Below are 24,898 nucleotides of genomic sequence, written 5' to 3' on the forward strand. Positions count from 1 at the left end.
AGAAAAATATCCAGTTGTGTGGTGATCTGATACCCAGAATCTATGGGTGAAGGTAGCTGGGTGATGTATGTGGTGAAAGTTGTCAGTATGCTTGAAAACAAAAGGTTATATTTCATAGTGATAGATAATGTGCATGTAGACACTCAGATCAAAACTAGCTACTCGGCGATGGGATGAAAAAACTAAGTTATTGGTTGGCTATTACATGTCTGTCATTCTGCATAATTAACTCATGGAGGCCTTAGACTTGCCTAATGAGGCATCAGGTTTTTGTTTTACTGAAGGTGAAATTAAAGCTCGGGGTCATTCCATTTGCTCCAGGTTGTAATGTTTACATATTTTTGGAAACAGTTTTCCAATTTGAGTCTGCCTGATGTCAAATGTGTATTCTCTACCATAATGTGCACAACATTTATAGCCTGTGCAGCTTGCAGTGTGAGTGGCTTCTCTTGGGGTTGTATAACCAGGCTGGGGGCTTTCTTTGTGGGGGTGAGGTAGGGTGGGTGGTACTGTTAAGCTCCAAAAAAAGAAGAGGTAAAAAGCATGGAGGAGGCTGGGAGCGGTGGCTCACGCCGGCAATCCCAGCACTTTGGGAGGCAGAGTTGGGCGGATCATGAGGTCAGGAGATCGAGACCATCTTGGCTAACACGGTGAAACCCCATCTCTACTAAAAATACAAAAAATTAGCCGGGCCGGGTGGTGGGCGCCTGTAGTCTCAGCTACTCGGGAGGCTGAGGCAGGAGAATGGCATGAACCCGGGAGGCGGAGCTTGCAGTGAGCCGAGATCACGCCACTGCACTCCAGCCTGGGCAACAGAGTGAGACTCCGTCTCAAAAAAAAAAAAAAAAAGAAAAAAAAAGCATGGAGGAATTTGGGAGCCTGACTGGGATTAAGTGGCAGCTGCCTTGACATCTAGATGAAGTTAAATAAGCTTTGGCAGCAGGTCTGAGTCCTGGCACCCAGTCAGTCTCCCTTTGTGCCTCTGTCTTTCTCTAGGAGCCAATGAGCTCTGGGCTCTGCTCACTCTGCTTCCCAACCTCAGCCCTCTCAGCCTCTCAGATGGTCTTCTGCTTAGTTGATATCTGCCCTTTAGTCCTTCTCACTTTATCCTTAAAACTTCTAGTCTGTTAGTTGCTAGGCATTAGGAAAAATATTGAATGAAGCCTTGGAAAACACTGAGGGTTTGAAGGCTAATTGTTTTGAGTAGTCAAAAGCACTGTGCTGACTGCGAGGAGCCTACCCTCGCCTTGTGGGCTACATTCCTAAGGGGATGCACAATGCTATTTTTACACTACACAAAAACCATGGCACTTTTGGACCCAGTATCTAGCCTTGGCTTAGCAGCTTTAATGTCCAAGGTTCCCTTTACTCCTTCAGATTAATACATTCAATGCAACAAATATTTATTGCATATTGAATCAATGAATCCAATTCTTTAATATTTTCTTCCACATTTACTTCCCTTTTCCTTATTTCTTGTTGTCTTCCCTCCTTCATTTTTTTTTTCACTAATTCTTTAATTTGGTTGCTTCCTCATCTTCTCTCATTCTGACTAGTCAATGGCCAAAACTACTAATTTTGAGTATCTGTTATTGGGTACACTCTGCTATGACCTATCCATAGTTATCTCAGTTATTTTCACAGTTAACCTATCAGGTAAGTATTATTATATGAGGCTTATTAAGGGTAAGTAACTAGTCCATGGTTATCACTAGTAGTGGCTAGGGCTTCTATAAACTCACCTAGATGTTAAAACATCTGCCTCTTAATCACAACAACTCTGAAATCTGTTCTCATTTTATTTCGCTTGCTGTTGTTTTAATTTATGTAGGATATTTATAGCAGTTTCTGGATCTGCTTGGTTCCAAATAGGTTATTCCAGGTGAGTTTGAGCAGTGCTGGCTTTTAACAAGGGTCCTGGTTGCCTGGGCAGGAGCCTCTACCTGTTCTCCCTTACATTTTATAAATGTCCTCTGAAATGGGTGGCTCCTTTTGACCCCTTTTTTTTTCTTTTCTCAAAAACATTCTGGACACTGCCCATTCCTTGCTAGATACCCAGGAAGGACTGTAGTAGAAATAGCATCATTGAGAAGACAGTGGTCTTTCTTTTCCTTGCTTGCTGGATAAGAGAGAAACATCACCACTGGCCTTTGCCTCCTAATAAGCAGCACTCAGTTTCCACAGAACCTCCCTTTTCTTTCTGTAAGCCTGAGCAGCTCAGCTCCTGTCGCCTCTTTCTAGAGTTTAAATCGCAATACAATTCTCAAAAAGGGGAACAGATCTGAAGACAAGAATGAAACGTTTCGATTTTCAGACTCTTTGGAAGTCCCTTCTTTGTGAAAGATACATTTCTTATATCTATCCTTTAACTAAAACTATTTCTTTTCGTTAAAGTCTCACTTTAAAATGATTTGTCTTCTCTTTTTGCTGATTCTCCTTAGAGGTATTTGTTAGTTGTAGATTTTTCAGTGCAGTTATGTGGGACAGGTTTCTTTTTTTCCTTTTCCTTTTTTTTTTTTTTTTTTTAAATCTATAGCCAGGAATGGCCAGAGAATATTTTATATTTTATATATATTTTATAATAAGGTGTGAGTGATCACGGTCCCCCAACATCTGTTTAATCCTTCTTGGGTTATTTGTGATGCCAAATCAATTTTAATTGGTCAATTTCAAGCAGGTGTTTAAATGGTCTTTTTGGGGCTTACAGATTAAGCTCTGGGAAATATGAGAGAAAGAAAGACCTAGAGCTTCCAGTTCCCTTTCCAGGTGAGATAAGGAAAGAGGAAGTATAAGTCAGAAGAACAAGATACAACTTGAAATTTCTTGGAAACAGAAACTCAGGAAATGCAAGCATATTGGTTTTCTATCGCTGTGTAATAAATTACCACAAACTTAGTAGCTTAAACAACACATAATTTGCTATCTCAGTTTGCAGTTGGCCAAGAGTCCAGGTGTGACTTATTTAAGTCATCTTCTCTGACATCAACCCCAAGGCTGCAGTCAAAGGGTCAACTGGCCGTGTTCATTTCTAGAGCTTTCTACAGAAAGAGGTCCTCTTCCAGGCTTACGTGATTGTTGGCCAAATTTAATTCCTTGTGGTTGTAGGGCTGAGGTCCCCATTTTCTTGCTGGCTGTCAGCAGGGGCTGCTCTCAGCTCCTAGAGGCTGCCTAGAGTTCCTGCCTTGCGTCCTTCTCACAGGCCCTCTCACAGCATGGCAGCTTACTTCTTCAGATCCAGCTGGATAAGCCCTTTACAGTGACTAAGATGAAGTCTTATATAACCTACACAAGAGTGACCTTCCATCATCATTGCTGTATTTTGTTGATGAGGAGCAAGTCACAAGTTCCCCCTCCTCACTCACCAAGCCCTTTTGCTTCTCTGGTGTGAGATTCCTGTTTAGGAATATTGGCTATGCCAGGTAGGTAAAACCATGCATAAAAAGTCTTGTACATCCATGCTTATAGCAGTGTTATTCATAGTAGCCAAAAAGTAGAAACAACCCCATGTCCATCAACAGATGAATGGAGAAACAGAATGTAGTATATACATGCGATGGGATATTATTCAGCCTTACAAAGGAACTCTGACACATACTACAACAGGAATGATGCTTGCAGATGTTAGCCAGACTTAAAAAGACAGATGCTGCAGGATTCCGTTTATACGAGGTACCTAGAATAGTCAAATTCATCGAGACAGAAAGTAGAATGGAGATTGCGAGGAGCAGGAGGGATGAGGAGACCCAGGGAATATATAACAGGTACAGAGTTCCAGTTTGGGACGATTCTGGAGATAGATGGTGGTGATGGTTGTAAAACAATGGGAATATACTTATTGTTACTAAACTGTACACTTTTAAATGGTTAAAATGATACATTTTATGTTATGTATATTTTACTACAATTAAAAAAAATGTTCAGACCCTGAGGCTGACTTGACAGCATGTTTCTAGGTGCCAGGCCACGTTTCAGGTTCCAGACAGAATGCTGGGAGGAGGGAGAGGAGAGTAGGGATCTTCTCATTTGTGTATTATATTGCAGAAAAGAACAAGCTATGTCAAAGTCTTGTGACAAACATTAATTGATCATTGTTAATCAATACTTGTTAATTACCTAATTGACTGATTACTTGATGAGCCTTCGGTAGAGCATGTTCCCAGTGCTGTGGAAATATAGAGGAAAGGGACAGCTCAACTCCCTTCCATCTTCTTGTTTACAGCTGTCATCCTTAATCTTCAGTTCACATTGTAATCACCTGTAATAGGAAGTACTGATGCCTGGGTCTGACCTCCAGGTATTCTAACTAAATTGATTTGAGGCGAAAGCCCTGGGCTTATGGATTATAGGTGTACATATGTATAAAAAGCTCCCCTGCTGATTCTCATATGAAGCCACCATTGAGGAGAGTTGTGTTATAGGAGCAGGTTTCCCTGCTGCTGACTCCTCAAATACGTGGTTTGAAGATTTAAGAGCAGTACTAATTACAGATATTTAAAGGAACTGTTTGTCTTTTATACCTAATTACCATGCCACACAATGATGATTATGCCTGTCATTGAGTATGTCAGATAAACTTCTTCGTAAGTTTTGTTTTCAACATTTCGTTGTTAAACCCTGTTCTTTGATGCTCATGGGAATAGAATAATCTACACAAACTTAAGGGAGAGAGAGAGAGAGAGAGAGAGAGAGAGAAATGTTTTGTTGTGAGCATGAAATAACAGCAAACAGAATTAAATTACAACTGTATTTAATTTTATGGGCAATAAGTAGAATAACTGAGAGAGGAAAGTCATGCTTATTTTATGACTTCCATGGGATGACCTCATTTTTGTCGCGCTAGTTTCTCAAATTATAAACTTGTGCATTTATTATGTTTTTTTTTGGTTCATCACTCAAAAACAATTACCTGGGGATGGGGAAGAAAATAGAGATGTGTATCCTGTTTATTAAATGTGCCTAGTTTATTAGAGTGACTGACGTTTTCCAATTCCATTCTTGTCCCCATACTTTTTAAATTGGGAGAAAGAATTTGTCCTTTGGGTTTCTTAATTTTGTCAAGTTTCTAACATGTGCAAAATACAGTTCTAGATGTTAAGTAATAGGAAAAGCATAGTCATACCCTTAAAGATCAGAGTCTCTTTGGGGAAATTATAATTTATGGGATTAATATTCTAAGAGCTAGGCATACAAAGGAAGGTGAGCACATTCTTTACTTGGTAGGGTAGAAGAGAAAATCTCTAGCTGGGTTTTTAAGGAGGAATAGATTATATGAGACAAAGAGGTCTGGCACTGTGTGGTTTGGTGGGTCTGGGGTACCCTAAATATGGGGAACTTGGACAAGCAGAGGGGATATTACCATTTTGAAGTGGCCTTCTTCAATTAAAGTTAGGTCTTAAACATAGACTTTTTGTTTGTTTGTTTGTTAATTTATTTTTGAGATGGAGTTTTGCTCTGTTGCCCGGGGTGGAGTGCAGTAGCATGATCTCAGCTCACTGCAACCTCTGCCTCCCGAGCTCAAGTGATTCTCTTGCCTCAGCCTCCTGAGTAACTGGGATTACAGGTGCCCACTGCCATGCCCTGCTAATTTTTGTATTTTTGGTAGAGACAAGGTTTCACCATGTTGGCCAGGCTGGTCTAGAACTCCTGACCTCAGGTGATCTGCCCACCTTGGCCTCCCGAAGTTCTGGGATTACAGGCATGAGCCACTGTGCCAGGCCAGCATAGTTTTTAGATCTGTTCTAACTCAGCGTTTAAGGTGTTGGTAACTTGCCTACTTATTATGGTGATAGCTAACCCTCATGCAGTATATTTTATGTACCAGGCACAGTTCTTAGTGCTTTATTTTGTTAACTAATTTAATTCTCATAGAAATCCTGTGACCTGTAGACTGTGTTTATTGTTGTTTTACAGCTGAGGAAACTTAGAGGTTAAGTGACTTGCCTAAGGTTCCGCAGTTAGTAAGTGGCAGAAGTTGGAATCAAATCCTGGCATTCTAACTCTAGTAGATTTTGTGACCTTCACAAATACGCCTTACCATATGTTTCTAATTGTATGTAGATATAATTAAGCTATGAAATGAAATACAAGTAAAGTTGCTGCCTCTTATGCTCACAAAACATCCTTGATAGATAAGAATGAAGGTAAAGGCCACTGACCCCAGCTTTGCACTGAGCCTTAATCAAAGGAGGTTGCAAGATTCATGCTTTGACCTGAAAAACAAAACAAAACAAAAACAGTGAGAACATGGGCCTCTAATATATGAGCCCAGAGGAGAAAGATTGAGAGCCTAATACAACTGTAGGTGAACTTTGCCAAGTTAAACTTTCTGAAGCAACTTAGAGGATGAAAATGTATTGCTTCAAGAAATGTTGACTATAAGTTGGGGTTATAAAATGATTACAAAAGGATTACTGCTGCCACCTCAAATGGGCATAAATTCAACATCCAGTCCCATTGGAGGAACTTTGAACTGAGTAGAGGGTCTTGTCAGTGCCTTGTTGTTCTATGGTTTTCATAACTTTTCTCATTCTACTCTTTCCCCCAGAAAAACTTCTACCATTTCTATCTACTATGACTACCATTTATTAAGTTACTGGCATGTTATTTAAGTTAATGTGCATGATACTCCTATGAAGTAAGCATAATTACTACGCCTATTCATAGATGAGAGATCTGAGATTCAGAGAGGCTCAGTTACTTGTCCAGGATAATGAAGCAAGGAAGGTGCTGGCAGCACGTATGCTAAAATTGAAGCTAGGAAGTGCCAGAGCTGATATTTCAACCTAAGATTTTCTGATTCCAAAGTCATACACATTTTTTAAACTGAATTTTTAATTGAAGTACACAAAACGTAAAGTGGACATACCCATGTGACCACCGAAATGATCAGAAAATAGAACATTACTAGCACCTTGGAAGCCCCTCGTACCCTCTTTCAATTTCTACTCATTATCTTTCTTAAAGGGAGCTACTATTTGCACTACTCTTATCAGAGATAATACTTTTTACCTGTTGTTGAAATTTATTTAATGGAAGTATGGAGTGTGTACTCTAAAGACTCTGGCTTCTTTTGTTCCTATAGTGAGATTCATTTATATTACTGTATGTAACAGAGGTTCACTAATTGTCATTGCTATATAGTATTTATTGTATAACTATATACAATTTATTCATTCTATGATTTATAGGCATTTGGTTAATTCTGGTATTTAGCAGTTATGAATAATGCTGCCATGAACATTTCTGTACATGTCTTATAATGTATATGAATTATGATAGGTATAAACCTAGGAGTGAAGTTACTGGGTAATACATTATATCCAATTTTAATATAGATGGTCAAAGGATTTTCCAAAGTGATTAAACAAACATATACTCCCACCAACACATATGTGTATTAAATTACTTCACATGTTCAACAGCATGCAGTCAATCTTTTTCATTTTGGCCATTCTACGGGATATTTTGTGTTATCTCAATGTCCTTTTAGTTTTCTTTTCCTTGATAACTAACAATGGTGAGCACATTTTGATGTATATATTTTCTGTTGAGGTCTGTTTATCTCCCATAGCTCTGTAGTACAACTGTGGTCATAAATCAGGAATCTATGAGTGTGAAGGTCAATTTTTGAATTTTCTTTTCTGTCCCACAAGTCTTTTTAAATTTTTATTATTAATATTATACTTTAAGTTCTGGGATACATGTGCAGAAGGTGGAGGTTTGTTACATAGGTTTACACGTGCCATGGTGGTTTTGCTGCACCCATCAACCCGTCATCTACATTAGGTATTTCTCCTATTGCTATCCCTTCCCCAGCCCCCGACCACCTAACAGGCCCCAGTGTGTGATGTTCCCCTCCCTATGTCCATGTGTTCTCATTGTTCAACTCCCACTTATGAGTGAGAACAAGCAGTGTTTGGTTTTCTGTTCCCATGTTAGTTTGTCGATAATGATGTTTTCCAGCTTCATCCATGTCCCTGAAAAGGACATGAACTCATTCTTTTTTACGGCTGCATAGTATTCCATGGTATATATGTGCCACATTTTCTTTATCTAGTTTATCATTGATGGGCATTTGGGTTGGTTCCAAGTCTTCGCTATTGCGAACAGTGCTGCAATAAACATAGGTATGCATGTGTCTTTACAGTAGAATGATTTAGAATCCTTTGGGTATATACACAGTAATGGGGTGGCTGGGTCAAATGGTATCTCTGGTTCTAGATCCTTGAGGGATCGCCACACTGTCTTCCACAGTGGTTGAATTAATTTACCCTCCCACCGACAGTGTAAAAGTGTTCCTATTTCTCCACATCCTCTCCAGCATCTGTTGTTTCCTGACTTTTTAATGATTACCATTCTAACTGGCATGAGATGGCATCTCATTGTGGTTTTGATTTGCATTTTTCTAATGACCAGTGATAATAAGCTTTTTTTTTCATGTCTGTTGGCTGCATAAATGTCTTTTTTTCAGAAGTATCTATTCATATCCTTTGCACACTTTTTGATGGAGTTTTTATTTCTTGTAAATTTGTTTCAGTTCTTTGGGGATTCTGGATATTAGCCCTTTGTCAAATAGAAAGATTGCAAAATTTGTATCCCATTCTGTAGGTTGCCTGTTCATTCTGATGATATTTGCTTTTGCTGTGCCGAAGCTCTTTAGTTTAATCAGATCCCATTTGTCAATTTTGGCTTTTGTTGCCATTGCTTTTGGTGTTTTAGTCATGAAGTCTTTGCTCACGCCTATGTCCTGAATGGGGTATTGCCTAGGTTTTCTTCTAGAGTTTTTATGGTTTTAGGTCTTATGTTTAGGTCTTTAATCCATCTTGAGTTAATTTTTGTATAAGTTGTAAGGAAGGGGTCCAGTTTCAGTTTTCAGCATATGACTAGCCAGTTTTCCCAACACCATTTATTAAATAGGGAATCCTTTCTTGATTGCTTGTTTGTGTCAGGTTTGTCAAAGATCAGATGGTTGTAGATGTGTGGTGTTATTTCTGTGGCCTCTGTTCTGTTTCATTGGTCTGTATATCTGTTTTGGTACCAGTACCATGCTATTTTGGTTAATGTAGCCATTTAGAATAGTTTGAAGTCAGGTAGCATGATGCCTCCAGTTTTGTTCTTTTTGCTTAGGATTGTCTTGGCTATACTGGCTCTTTTTTGGTTCCATATGAAATTTAAAGTAGGGTTTTCTAATTCTGTGATGGAAGTCAATGGTAGCTTGATGGGGATAGCATTGAATCTATAAATTACTTTGGGCAGTATGGCCATTTTCACAATATTGATTCTTCCTATCCATGAGCATGGAATGTTTTTCCATTTGTTTGTGTCCTCTCTTATTTCCTTGCAGAGTGGTTTGTAGTTCTCCATGAAGAGGTCCTTGACATCCCTTGTAAGTTTTATTCCTTGGTATTTTATTCTCTTTGTAGCAATTGTGAATGGGAGTTCACTCATGATTTGGCTGTCTGTTTGTCTGTTACTGGTGTATAAGAATGCTTGTAATTTTTGCACATTGATTTTATGTCCTGAGATTTGCTGAAGGTGCTTATCAGCTTAAGGCAATTTTGGGCTGAGACGATGGGGTTTTCTAAATATACAATCATGTCATCTGCAAACAGGGACAATTTGACGTCCTCTTTTCCTATTTGAATACCCTTTGTTTATTTTCTCTTGCCTGATTGCCCTGGCCACAACTTCCAATACTATATTGAATAGGGGTGGTGAGAAAACACAGCCTTGACTTGCGCCAGATTTTAAAGGGAATGATTCCAGATTTTGCCCATTCAGTATGATATTGGCTGTGGATCTGTCATAAATAGCCCTTATTATTTTGAGATACATTCCATCAACACCTAGTTTATTGAGAGTTTTTAGCATGTAGGGGTGTTGAATTTTGTTGAAGTCCTTTTCTGCATCTATTGAGATAATCGTGTGGTTTTTGTCATTGGTTCTGTTTATGTGATGGATTAAGTTTTTTTTATTTGTGTATGTTGAACCAGCCTTGCATCCCAGGGATGAAGCTGACTTGATCCTAGTGGATAAGCTTTTTGATGTGCTGCTGGATTCGGTTTCCCAGTATTTTATTGAGGATTTTTGCATCGATGTTCATTAGGGATATTGGCCTGAAATTTTCTTTTTTTGTTGTGTCTCTGCTAGGTTTTGGTATCAGGATGATGCTGACCTCATAAAATGAGTTAGGGAGGAGTCCCTCTTTTTCTATTGTTTGGAATAGTTTCAGAAGGAATGGTATCAACTCATCTTTGTACCTCTGGTGGAATTTGACTGTGAATCTGTCTGGTTCTGGGCTTTTTTTGGTCGGTAGGCTATTAATTACTGCCTCAATTTCTGAACTTGTTGGTCTATTCAGGCATTTGAATTGTTCCTTGTCTAATCTTGGGAGAGTGTATGTGTCCAGGAATTTATCCATTTCTTCTAGATTTTCTAGTTTATTTGAGTAGAGGTGTTTACAGTATTCTCTGATAGTAGTTTGTATTTATGTGGGATCAGTGACGATATCCTCTTTATCATTTTTTAATTTCGTCTGTTGGATTCTTCTTTCTTTTCTTATTTATTAGTCTGGCTAGGGGTCTATCTATTTTGTTAATCTTTCCAAAAAACCAGCTTCTGGATTCATTGATTTTTTTTAAGGGTTTTTCATGTCTCTGTCTCCTTCAGTTCTGTTCTGATCTCAGTAATTTCTTTTGTTCTGCTAGCTTTTGAGTTTGTTTGCTCTTGCTTCTCTAGTTCTTTTAATTGTGATGTTAGGGTGTCGATTTTAGATCTTTCCCACTTTCTCCATGGGCATTTAGTGCTATAAATTTCCCTCTAAACACTGCTTTAACGGTATCCAAGAAATTCTGGTACGTTCTGTCTTTGTTCTCATTGGCTTCCAAGAACTTATTTATTTCTGCGTTAATTTCGTTATTTACCCAGTAGTCATTCAGGAGCAGGTTGTTCAGTTTCCATATAGTTGTGCAGTTTTGAGTGAGTTTCTTAATCCTGAGTTCTAATTTGTTTGCACTGTGGTCTGAGAGTCTGTTTTATTTTTTTATTTTTATTTTTATTTTTTTATGATTTCCTTTCTTTTGCATTTGCTGAGGAGTGTTTTATTTCCAATTATGTGGTCGACTTATTTTAGAATAAGTGTGATATGGTGCTGAGAAGAATGTATAGTCTGTTGGTTTGGGGTGAAGTTCTCTAGAGGTCTCTTAGGTCTACAGAGCTGAATCAAGTCCTGAATATCCTTGTTATTTTTCTGTCTTGTTGATCTGTCTAATATTGACAGTGGGGTGTTGAAGTCTCCCACTATTATTGTGTGGGAGGCTAAGTCTTTTTGTAGGTCTCTAATAACTTGCTTTATGGATCTGGGTGCTCCTGTATTGGGTGCATATATATTGAGGATAATTCGCTCTTTTTGTTGTATTGATCCCTTTACCATTATGTAATGCCCTTCTTTGTCATTTTTGATCTTCATAGATTTAAAGTCTGTTTTATCAGAGACTAGGATTGCAACTCTTGCTTTTTGTGACTTTCCATTTGCTTGTTAAATATTCCACCATCCCTGTTTTTGAGACTGTGTTTGTCTTTGCATGTGAGATGTGTCACCTGAACACGGCACCCCAGTGGGTCTTGACTCTTTATCCAATTCACCAGTCTGTGTCTTTTAAGTGGGGCATTTAGCTCATTTACATTTAAGGTTAGTATTATTGTGTGTAAAGTTGATCCTGTCATTATGATGCTAGCTGGTTATTTTGCCCATTAATTGATGTGGTTTCTTCATAGTGTTGATGGTCTTTACAATTTGGTATGTTTTTGCAGTGGCTGGTACTGGTTTCTCCTTTCCATATTTAGTGCTTCTTTCAGGAGCTCTTGTAAGGCTGGCCTGGTGGTGACAAAATCTCTCACCATTTGCTTGTTTGTAAAGGATTTTATTCCTCCTTTGCTTATGAAACTTAGTTTGGCTGGATATGAAATTCTAGGTTGAAAATTCTTTTCTTTAAGAATGTTGAATATTGGCCCCCACTCTCTTCTGGCTTAGATGTAAATGGGCTAAATGCCCCACTTAGTCTGATGGGCTTCTCTTTGTGGGTAACCCAACCTTTCTCTTTGCCTGCCCTTAACATTTTTTCTTCATTTCAACTTTGGTGAATCTGATGATTATGTTTCTTGGGGTTGCTCTTCTTGAGAAGTATCTTTGTGGTGGTCTGTGTATTTCCTGAATTTGATTGTTGCCCTGTCTTGCTAGGTTGGGGATGTTCTCCTGGATAATATCCTGAAGAGTGTTTTCCAACTTGGTTCCATTCTCCCCATCACTTTCAGGTACACCACTCAAACGTAGATTTGGTCTTTTCACATGGTCCCATGTTTCTTGGAGGCTTTGTTTGTTCCTTTTCATTCTTTTTTCTCTTATCTTGTCTTCACTCTTTATTTCATTAAGTTGATCTTCAGTCTCTGATATCCTGTCTTCCACTTGATTGATTCGACTATTGATACTTGTGTATGCTTCAGGAAGTTCTTGTGCTGTGTTTTTAAGCTCCATCAGGTCATTTATGTTCTTCTCTAAACTGATTATTCTAGTTAGCAATTTCTCTAACCTTTTTTAAACATTCTTAGTTTCCTTGCATTGGGTTAGAACATGCTCCTTTATCTCAGAGGAGTTTGTTATTACCCACCTTCTTAAACCTACTTCTGTCAATTCATCAAACTCATTCTCTGTCCAGTTTTCTTCCCTTGCTGGCGAGGAGTTGTGATCCTTTGGAGGAGAAGAGGCATTCTGGTTTTTGGAATTTTCAGCCTTTTTGTACTGTTTTTTCTCAACTTCATACATTTATATGCTTTGGTCTTTGATGTTGGTGACCTTCAGATGGGGCTTCTGTGTAGGCATCCTTTTTGTTGATGTTGATGCTACTCCTTTCCGTTTGTTAGTTTTCCTTCTAATAGGCCCCTCTGCTGCATGTCTGCTGGAGTTTGCTGGAGGTCCACTCCAGACCCTGTTTGCATGGGTATCACCAGTGGAGGCTGCAGAACAGCAAAGATTTCTGCCTGTTTTTCTTCTGGAAACTTCATCCCAGAGGGGCACCTGCCAGATGCCAGCTGGAGCTCTCCTGTATGAGGTGTCTGTTGACCCCTGCTGGGAGGTGTCTCCCAGTCAGGATGCATGGGAGTTCAGGGACCCACTTGAGGAGGCAGTCTGTCCCTTAGCAGAGCTCGAGCTCTGAGCTGGGTGATTTGCTGCTGTCTTCAGAGCCAGCAGGCAGGATCATTTAAATCTGCTGAAGCTGTGCTTACTGCTGCCCCTTCTCCCAGGTGCTCTGTTCCAGGGAGATGGGAGTTTTATCTATTAACTCATGCCTGGGGCTGCTGCCTTTCACTCAGAGATGGCTTGCCCAGAGAAGGGGAATCTAGAGAGGCTGTCTGGCCACAGCATCTTTGCAGAGCTGTGGTGGGCTCCACCCAGTTTGAACTTCCCTGCAGCTTTGTTTTCACTATGAGGGGAAAACCGTCTACTCAAGCCTCAGTAATGGCGGACACCCCTTCCCCCACCAAGCTCGAGTGTTCCAGGTTGACTTCATACTGCTGTGCTAGTAGTGAGAATTTCAAACCAGTGGATCTTAGCTTGCTGAGCTCCATGGGGGTGGGATCCACTGAGCTAGACCGCTTGGCTCCCTGGCTTCAACCCCGTTTTCAGGGGAGTGAACGATTCTGTCTTGCTGGCATTCCAGGCACCACGGGGGTATGAAAATAAAAATTAAAAAAACTCCTGCAGCTAGCTCGGTGTCTGTCCAAATGGCCACCCAGTTTTGTGCTTGAAACAAAGGGCCCTGGTAGCATATGCACCCAAGGGAATCTCCTGGTCTGCAGGTTGAGAAGACCATGAGAAAAGTGTAGTATCTGGGCCTCATGGTGCAGTCCCTCATGGCTTCTGTTGGCTAGGGACAGAAGTTCCTCGACCCCTTGTCCTTCCTGGGTGAGACGATGCCTTACCCTGCTCAGCTTGCCCTCCGTGGGCTGTACCCACTCTCTAACCAGTCCCAGTGAGATGAGCTGGGTACCTCAGTTGGAAATGCGGAAATCACTCACCTTCTGCATTGATCTTGCTGGAAGCTGCAGACTGGAGCTGTTCCTATTTGGCCATCTTGCCAGTCACTCCCCAAAAGTCTTTTTATCCATTGTTGTGCCAGTAGTATATATTCTCTTAATTATTTTCTTTCATAGTAATTTTTGATATCCATTACTTTAAGCGTTGCAATTTTGTTATTCTTCAATGTTGTGAAGCTAGTCTTGGGCCTTTTTATGACTATAAGAATTTTAGTGTCAGCTTCTCAATTTTCATAAATTTTTAAATTTAGAGCATTGATTGGGATTTCATTGAACCTGATCAACCTGAATGTAACTAACATAATTAAAAATGTAGTGTTCTAATCTATGACCATGGTATATTCTTCCATTTAGTTAGGTTTTCTCTCACTCTTTTAATAGTATTTTGTATTCTGTGTAGACATCTTACTTATCTTTGTTAGATATAATCTTTCATAGTTGATACTATTTTAAATTATTTAAAAGTTTTTATTAATTGCTTAATACTAGAATATAGAAATACAATTAAATTTGTATAGTGAATTTGTATCAAGTGAGATTGTTGAAATCGCCTGTTGATATTGGTGGTTTACCTGTATTTTCTTTTGAATTTTTCATATACGCAATCATATCTTTTGGAAAGAATGCAGTTTAATTTTTTCTTTTTCTACATTTACATATTTTATTTTCTTATTTTATTTTTCTTCTTTTTGTTTCTTTTCTTTCTCCCTTTATTAAATTTGCTCAGACTTTTGATTCAGGATTGAAGTGTCCCATTTCTGATGTCTGTAGGAAAGCTTTCAATGTTTCATGATGTAATATGATGTGTTTTTGTTTTGTTTTATATATGTATTTTATCAGATTAAGGAGATTTTCCTCTATATTTAATTTGCCAAAAGTATTACTTAATTCAAAAAGTATTACAAGTGTTTAATTTTACCAAATACTCTTTCTGCATCTTACTATATTTCTACATTTTTCTCCTTTATTCTTTTCATGTTGATAATTATGTTAATTAACGTTCAATCTAACCTAGAATATTTATTTTTTATACTTTGCTTGTTTGTTTTGTTTTTTACTTTTGTCCCTCTGTTCATTAAGGATATTAGATTTCATTTTTCTTTTTTGTAGTATAACTCCTTATCAGGCTATTCTGGCACTATAACATGAATTGGGAAAAATTCGTCTTTCCTGTTTTCTGGAAAATATTATATAAATTTAATATTAATTTTTCTTTGAATATCTATAAGGCTTAATAATAAGGTCATTTGGGTTTAGACTTTTTTGGGTGAGATAGTTTTTATATTTGATTTAGTTTCTTTATTGCTAATCAGATTTTCTATTTCTTCTTGTCTCAGATTTGGTGGTTTATTTTTCTAGAAATTTTTTTTCATTTCATCACAGTTTTCCATACTCGATGTTTTTGAAACTATTTTAAATGATGTTGTTTTAAAAATTTTATTTTTAATTGCTTGATGCTGGACTATATAGTATGAACAACTGTTTTGGCAAGAATGCAGTTTAATTTTTAACTGTAAAGTTGTTCATACTACTCATTTCTCTTTTTATATCTGTAATATCCATAGTGATGTCTCCTTCTTATTTCTAATAATAGTAATTATACCTCCTTCCTCTCTTACTCCCCAAGTCCTGTCTTGTTGTGAATTATCATTTTATTATTCTTTTCAAAGAAATTATTTTGGGCTGTGTTGATTCTCTTCATTATACTTCTATACTTCTTTTTTCCTGTTGGTTATTTTCTGCTGTCATTGTGTTATTTTCTTCCTTCCTTTTTTGAGTTCAACTTACTTTTCTTTTTCTAGTCTTTTGAGATGGATGCTTAGGATGCTCATTTATAATATTTATTCTATTATATAATTTGACAGCATGAATTTTCTATGCATCATTTTTACTGCATCTTGCAAGTTTTATGTCATATTTTATTATTATTTATTTTAAAATATGATTTGGCTTTTCTTATAACTTAAGTTTTGACCAATGGGTTGTTTAGAAATGTATTGCTCAATTCTCAAACATTTGAGGATTTTATGATTTTTCTGTTATTGATTTCTAGCTTTATTCTATTAATACTATATTTAAAGAATATACTCTGTATTACTTCAGTCTTATGAAATGTCTTGAAATGATTTGTGGTTTGCCATGTGGTCAGTTTTTATGATGGTTTAATGTGCACTGGAAATGAATGTGTATTCTGAATTTATTGAATAGAGACATTTAAAATATCAATGAGGTCGAGAGATTAAATAAAGTTCAATAATCAAATATTCAGATCTACTTACTAATTTTTGTTGGCTTATTCTATTAATTAGAGAGATGTGGTAAAATCTCCCAGAATTAATGTGGGACACTTGTCTATTTCTTCTTTTAATTTTGCCAGTTTTGTTCCATGTATTTTGATGCTATCATATTAAGTGGATACATATTTAGAATATTTAGATATTCTTGATGATATAAATATGAAATATTCCTCTCTATTTCTAGAAATATGTTTTTTATTAAGGCTTAGTTTCCTATATCAGAGAAAAATTCTTTTTTTTTTTTTTTTTTGAGACGGAGTCTCGCTCCGTCGCCCAGGCTGGAGTGCAGTGGCGCGTTCTGGGCTCACTGCAAGCTCCGCCTCCCGGGTTCACGCCATTCTCCTGCCTCAGCCTCCCGAGTAGCTGGGACTACAGGCGCCCGCCACCTCGCCCGACTAGTTTTTTGTATTATTTTTAGTAGAGACGGGGTTTCACTGTGTTAGCCAGGAAGGTCTCGATCTCCTGACCTCGTGATCCGCCCATCTCGGCCTCCCAAAGTGCTGGGATTACAGGCTTGAGCCACCGCGCCCGGCCGAAAAATTCATTTTTAATTGATGTTTACATAGTATGTCTTTTTTTACTTTTTTATTTTCGGCCTTTCCATACATTGTCTTTAAGGCATGTATCTTATTTGCAATATACATTTGGTATTTCCTTTTAAATTTTATTTTATTGGTCTGACAAGCTTGTCTTTTAATTGGGGTATTTGGTATATTTATCTCCAATGTAAAAAAAAAATGTGGGTTTAAATCTAATATCTAATATTATTCAATTTCTCTTTCTGTTTGCCATGTTTTGAGGATTAATTAAGTATATATTTTAATTCTATTTTATCTTTGTTAGGTTTCTTTAATTACTTAATTTATTTAATTTTATTTTTTGAGACGGAGTTTCACTCTTGCTGCCCAGGCTGGAGTGCAATGGTGCGATCTCAGCTCACTGCAACCTCTGACTCCCAGGTTCAAGTGATTCTCCTGCTTCAGCCTCCCAAGTAGCTGGGATTACAGGTGGCCGCTACCATGCCTGGCTAATTTTTGTGTTTTTAGTAGAGACGGGGTTGGCTAGGCTGGTCTCAGACTCCTGACCTCAGGTGATCCATCTGCCTTCGGCCTCCTAAAGTGCTGGGATTACAAGCATGAGCTACCACGCCCGGCCTATCCTTGTTAGCTTTCTAGTTAAACATTCTTTGACTGATCTTGTAGGCCTCACTATAAATTACGGCATGCATCCTTAACTTACTAAACTTATAACATAGATTAGTACTTTTATCAATTGCTGGACCTTAAATTATGTGAACTCCATTTATTGTTCCCTCTCCTGCAGTTTTGGCTGTTTTCTACATTTATTTATTATATATTTTACACTGCACAAGGCATTATTATTGCTCTTTGAGAAACACAAGCTTTCTTTAATCACCCACAGATTTATATTTTCCATTGCTCTTTCTTCCTTCTAACATCTGCCAGTTTCCATCTGAGATCATATTTCTTCTGTCTGGAGCTCTTCACTGTTACAAGTCTGTTGCCAACGGAAAAACATTTTGAAAATACCTTCCTTTTGCCTTCATTTTTGAAGGTGATTTTCACTGGGTAAAGGTATTGAAATAGGCTCCTTGAAACGCTTTGAAGATATGCTACTGTGTTCTGGTTTCTGTTATTTCTGTTGAAGAGTAAGTTAGTCATTTGAAAGTAATGCCTTTTTTTTTTAAGCTGCTTTTTAGAGTTTTCTCATTGTATTTGGTTTTTCAGCAATTTGACTATGGTAGGCCTAGATATGGTTTTCTTTGTTATTTATTTTATGCAGAGTTTATAAGGCATCTTGTCTGTGCTTGACATCTTATAATTGATTTAAGCTAACTCTGCCAACTCTTCTTTTCTTTTCTCTTCTTGAGACAGAGTCTTGCTCTGTTGCCAGGCTAGAGTGCTGTGGTGCAATCTTGGCTCAATGCAACCTCTGCCTCCCGGGTTCAAGCGATTCTCCTGCCTCAGCCTCCAGAGTAGCTGGGACTACAGGCATGTACCACCAAGCCCAGCTAATTTTTGTATTTTTAGTAGAGACGGGGTTTCACCATATTGGCCAGGATGGTCTCGATTTCTTGATCTCGTAATCTACCGACCTCAGCCTCCCAGAGTGTTGAGATTACAGGCGTGAGACACTGCACCCTGCCTGATTTAAGCTAACTCTTAAATATGATTCCTTCATATATTGTTTCAGCTCAATTATTTCTCTTTCTTCAGCGTCCCAGCTGATCTTTTTAGTTTCAAGCTTCTGATATTGTGTTTTTCAGTTTTAGAATTTCCATTTGATTTCTTTAAAGATTCACATTTTCTACTGACATCTCCGTTTGTCCTGAAAGCATATTGCTTATAGTTAAAGTTGCACCTGATAGCTGCAATATATTGATCTACTATGGTTCTGTTTCTATTGTCTTTTTTCTCTCTGTCCTCAGTCATTTGGCCTTTTCTCTTAGTATGCCTGGTAACTTCTGATGTCATGACAAATATTTGCTATTTAAAAAACTGTGGAGAAAATTTGAGTGTCCAGATTTTGTGAACTTCTATGGAGAATATTTACGTTTGCTTCTGGCAGGCAGTTAATATAGTCGCTGATAGTTGTAACCAAAATAGCGTTTTGTTTGTTTGGTGGCTGCTTTTCAGTGTTTTTGAGAGCTAGCCTATTTTGCTTAGTTCTTACTCTTAGGCTGCAGCCCTTCAGATGTCCCATCTGAAATCCTGGGTGTTTACCAGAATCCCAGGTAGACACCCAGGATTTCAGATGGGACATCTGAAGGGCTGCAGCCCAGGAGTAAGAATGAAGCATCCTATCATTCCACTTCATGGTGTGCTTTGAACACGAACTTTTGTCTTTGAGATAGCCAAGACTGTGTTCAGTAGCTGCCTGAAAAGCAGGAAATGCCTTGAAGGAAATGCAGAGGAGACTGTCAGCCTCATGTTCTCTTGTAGATCATGACTCTAAGTTGTTGCTATGTTGATAGATCTTTAATGCTTCCAAGAGATTATCTATCTATCTAATCAGCTTTCATAGTTGTTTTGTGGGAGCAGGAAGAGTTATGCTGATATAGCTGGTCTATCATAGTTATAGAAGGAGTTGCAAAGTTTACTTTTTTTTTTTTTTTTTTTTGAGACAGAGTCTCTATTGCTCAGGCTGGAGTGCAGTGGCGTGATCTCGGCTCACTGCCACCTCCACCTCCTAGGTTCACACCATTTTCCTGCCTCAGCCTCCCGAGTAGCTGGGACTACAAGGCTCCCACCACCATGTCCGGCTAATATTTTTTGTATTTTTAGTAGAGACGAAGTTTCACCATGTTAGCCAGGATTGTCTCCATCTCCTGACCTCGTGATCCGCCCGCCTTGGCTTCCCAAAGTGCTGGGATTACAGGTGTGAGCCACCATGCCTAGCCGAAACTTATCAGATTTTTAAAATAAGTCGTTTTAAATTTATAATGTACTTTTTTTTTTTTTTTTTTTTGAGACGGAGTCTGGCTCTGTCGCCCGGGCTAGAGTGCAGTGGCCGGATCTCAGCTCACTGCAAGCTCCGCCCCCCCGGGTTTACGCCATTCTCCTGCCTCAGCCTCCCGAGTAGCTGGGACTACAGGCGCCCGCCGCCTCGCCCGGCTAGTTTTTTGTATTTTTTAGTAGAGACGGGGTTTCACCGTGTTAGCCAGGATGGTCTCGATCTCCTGACCTCGTGATCCGCCTGTCTCGGCCTCCCAAAGTGCTGGGATTACAGGCTTGAGCCACCGCGCCCGGCCTATAATGTACTTTTGAGAAAAATTCATAGCGATAATTTTACTAGTTAGAGACTATTACAGTATGTTTATACACTAAGTTATAAAAGTCTGGAAACTTTTTGAGACCATGGGTCATGTTTAATTAATTTTTATGTCCTAAGTAAGTGCTTAATGTCATTTTAAAAGCAGAACAGATGTGAATATAAGTACTCTAGGAATTCAGAGGAGAAAGAAAGGATTGTGTAAACTACAGCATCCATTTAAAATCATCCAGTTTAAAATCATGAAGGATTTCTTGGTGGATGTATAAGGTTTGGAAAGGTTGAGGAGTAAAAAGTAAGTTAAGTCATAAAAGAAAACATGTTCCATTTCTTAAGGCAAAGTTCAAAGATATAGGGGATGATAAGGATACCAGCTTATCTATAATAAAAAAATTGTTTAGGGAGTAAGTACTAAATGGATAGATTGGAGCCATGTTGTAGAAAATGATAAATATTGGGTTGTAGGATATTGATACTTTTTCTATGGGCAAAAGAGTCTTTTTGAGTACTTCCATGGAATGTTGGATGTTGAATGAATGAAGTTAAACCAAAAAAGAAATAAATAAAAAGGACATTGAAGCTTGAGAAATACTGGTTTAAAGAGATTTGTTTACAGTAAAACTTCTTTGAATCTTTAAAGTGTGCATTGTATATTTCCAAAGTTGCTTCAACGTAGCACACTTTTGCTTATAAAGAAACAGTGTTCTTGGAACATACTTTGGAAAATTGGTATATGTGGGCATTGAGGAAACACTGACTAGAATATTATACTAACATATAAAGTCTGTGAAAGCTGGAGCTTCTTGATACTGTTCACAGTTCTACCAGTTGTACTAGGAGGATTACCTAGCAAAGATATGTTCTCAATACATATTAAGTGAGTTGGCTTTAGTGGATGAAAATAAATTGGATAAGCATGAAATTCATTTAAAAATTTTTTTAAGTGAGAATAATCTGATGATATAGTACAGATGAATTTTAGGGAAAATAGGCTAGAAGCTTAAGTCCAAGAAAATAAACTTTTAAAGTTGTCCAGACCTAAGATTTGTTCTTGGACTGTGGTGACATCCTTGAAAATGGGAAATAAAATGGATAACAGTGATATTTTTTAAAACGAATTGATAAGATTTGGTAATAGATTAGATGGAACTTCTCAAGGCACTCAAAGAATTTGAATAGCTTTGAGTCACTGTAGGGAAGAAGAAATTTCTTTGTACAAGACTTCGTTCTGTTTTCTTCATGTAGCCTAAAGATCTTCATGTAGCCTAAAGGGTCATGAAAGAATTATTTAATTTCATGAAGTCTTACCTTTTGTTTGAAAACTTTTTGTGTAGAAAAAGATCACCAGTTTTCAGACAGTAATTGGGAGAGAGGTTGAATGAAAAATACAGAAAAGTATTTAAAATACCATGCTGAGTTTTATGATCAAGAGTAAATATATTGTATAGATTCTGACTTAGCGCATAGAGCATCTTTTCTTTCAGCACAATAATTTTATGAAATATACATATAAAGAATTTTAACTAAAACATTTTAAATTTATCTTAATGAAGATTGGGTAACTCTTTTGAGCTACATCTTTTCCAAAATAAAGCAGAGCGTTATAGGATTATCAACAAGTAGAACTTGGATTTGAGGAATGAATGGACTGTGAGATTGGAAATGTCAGTTCTGTCTAGTCCACACATATCTAGAGTAAAACCTAGTCAAACCTAGACTGTCACTGTCACCACCGATGTCTGATCAACCCTACCAAGGCCCAAGGGCTTTCTCCCTTAGAAGCTTTCTCCCTCAGAAGAGACAATGGGGTAGAATGGAAGCAGCCCAGACTTCAGATTCATCTACTTAGTTTTAAATCCCATGAAGAATTAGTTGCTTCTTACCTATTAGTCTACTTCTTCCTAAAATAGGAATAGTAATTATCTCATAATATGGTAATGAGGATTAAATAAAATATAAAATAACTAGTACTATAGGCACTATGCATACATGAATACATCAATGAGTGAAGACTGTGTTGTATTCCCTTAAATGCAACTCCTTTATATAAATGAGATTTGCTTTCCATCTAAAAAATCATGTGTCCATCAGTAATGCATCTACGGATCTTGGGAAATGGTACATTTGTGTTGATGGCAATTAGGAACAATAATAATATTGGTGCCATAATGACTATCAGAATAATATTCAAAAATATTTTCATAGGTTTTTCATGTAAGCTGTGGTAGTTATGAAATGTTTGGTGGCGTTAGAAAAAAAATGTTCTTGATAGAAAGTTGTAAGTTTGTAGATAATATTATCAAGAAACAGAATAAAGTAAATCTACATAGCAAAACATGATTTTCATTAATTGTAACTAACATCTCTTTTCCATTATAACAGTGAGAAGAAGCTCATTACAGACGCCCTTAATAAAAATCAGTTTCTGAAAAGACTGGATCCTCAGCAGATCAAAGACATGGTGGAATGCATGTATGGGAGAAACTATCAGCAAGGGAGTTACATTATTAAGCAAGGAGAACCAGGAAACCATATCTTTGTGCTGGCAGGTGGGTGTCACAGATTTTTCCGGTTATTATATAATAAATATTTTGCCTGTTGTGATTTTTTGCAGGCATTTATAAAAACGTAAAACTAGTTGCTGTATTTGTAGAAAACATAACATACTGAATTCATGAAATAGCAGGATTGTTGATCTGATCATAATGATGGTAATACTTAATATGTGCTGAAAGATTTCTATATATCAGGCATCCTATTGAGCAGTTGATAGAGAGATCTCATTTTATCTTCTCACCAACCCTGTAAGGCAAGTTCTATTTTCTCCATGTTTCTAATGTCGACTGTGTCTTAGGGAGGGTAACGCCAAACAGCTCGTAAGTAGTGGAGGTAAAATGCACACTTAGGCAATTTGACTTAAGAATCTGCACGTCTAATCTCAATACCACTCACTCAAAAGTGTTTTTATTCAAAATACTGCTGCTGAAGTTAACATTTTAAGATAATGCACCAGGAAAAAAGAAAACAATTATTATTGTGGCTCTGGAAAAATTTTGGTTTTATACCAATGATTTTAAAAGGTAATTTAGGTAACTTTGACCAACATACAAATCAAATGACACATCTTACAATTAAAACTGGTGTTTTTAGAATCATTTAAATGGTTTCCTTCGTCTGTGGTAATTTGAACATGCTTACATGTCAGGAAGATTGTAATGGTTAGATAGGCAAATTTTTGTAATGTATAGATCTTATAATGACTACTCAAATTTTTTCTCTTTTATATATAGCAGCAAAAAATTGTGTGAACAGGGATTAAAGTTATAGAACATTTTGTCACATTCTGGCACAACTTTCTGAGTTTTAGGGAAAAAAGTTAAAACTGGCTTACCCAGAAGGAATGATGAATGGAGGTATGTTTTCTATTTAGCATTGTAGTTCCTGATAATCTAACTAATGCTTTTATTCTTGTTCCTTTGGGGCCTTAAGTGTGAGGCAGAAGTTGTCTATCTAAACAAATTAGTAAACATGTATTATTCTATTTATGGTATATAAAAGATTGTTTTATGTACTTTGATTATTTGAACATGCCAATTTTATTATTATTTGCCATGTATATCTTTGTAGGCAGCTTTAAAATTATACAGTCATTCCCAAGTAATCATTCTACTTAATTAATGAGCTATAGTCTTAATTTAGCTAGCCTTGAAATTTTTAGGGACAACTTTTCTGTCTTGCAACTTTTCTCTTAGCCATTTTAACTTCTGCTTTAGCAACACTAGAGTATTGCAGCAAGAGAAGATGGGTCATTAAGTCAACAAATATTTATGAAACCTCCTAGGAGAGGAGGAGAAACTGATGTTAGTCTAACTCATTCCTTCCCAAGTAGTTCTAATGAAAGGCTCAGGGAGAGAAGAGGTTGAACAGCAGTCAGTATCAAAACAGCTATTGAGATCAGGGTTATGGCACACATGGAAATTAAAATTGGATGGTTTCTTATTTGAATTAATTACAGTGTCACCCAAGGATTGAATTGCCTGGTTTAATTATCTGGTTGGGCAAATTAATTTGATAATTAAAAATATTCTCTTTATGAAACATAGCATGAATAGCAAATAGTAAAAGCATATTTAGCTTAAACTTTTGATATTCCATATAATTCTTCAGCATTGCTTAGGTACCATGAGCCTTAACCAATTTCAAGATAAAAACTTGAAATGCATTAAGATTCATGATATCAATTGGACACTACCACTAAGTGGCTTTGAAAGAATAGCTAATGAGAAATTTTAAATTGCACGTCTAACCTGTAGGATTTGGAGCCAAAACTGAGTATTTTTTTTTCTTGCTAATATCAATTCTATCAGACTAAGTATATTTTCTCTTTTGTCCGCTCTATGGCTCTGGCACTTGGAACAGTTCCCAGCACAACATAGGTACTCAGATCAGTTTTGCTGAATGGATGGATGGACAGAGATGATCCAGAGCTCCTTAGCAGTGAATTAGGAAAAGGAAAGACTAATTCTTTAAGGAAAGGAGACATTGGCCCACCATTTTGTTTTTCCTCTAAGAACTTAGATCTTTTTTGCTTATGCTTTTAGTTGGTTAAGGTTTTGTTTGTATTTGTTCAAAGCAAAAGAAGAGTAAAGCTACCAAGGCAAGAAAAAAAAAAAAAAGTGAAGGGGATACAAAGTTCTGCTTCTCCCTTCCTCCAGTCT

At 37.4% G+C, this 24,898-nt stretch overlaps 1 protein-coding gene across 5 annotated transcripts in view; it reads left to right on the forward strand.

Moving 5' to 3' along the window:
• The window catches only part of PRKG2 (protein kinase cGMP-dependent 2), a 122,568-nt gene that overhangs the window by 22,523 nt on the left and 75,147 nt on the right, over positions 1–24,898 (forward strand). For all 5 annotated transcript variants that reach the window (XR_012435315.1, XM_005554953.5, XM_065545059.2 and 2 more), the window contains exon 3: positions 22,563–22,729. Coding sequence is in view for 4 of the 5 variants with exons in the window: in XM_005554953.5 (XP_005555010.1) it covers positions 22,563–22,729 (167 nt within the window). In the remaining variant the exon portion in view is untranslated. The remainder of the gene's footprint in view (positions 1–22,562; positions 22,730–24,898) is intronic.

This window comes from Macaca fascicularis, chromosome 5, assembly GCF_037993035.2.
Source record: "Macaca fascicularis isolate 582-1 chromosome 5, T2T-MFA8v1.1".
Classification (NCBI taxonomy): domain Eukaryota; kingdom Metazoa; phylum Chordata; class Mammalia; order Primates; family Cercopithecidae; genus Macaca; species Macaca fascicularis.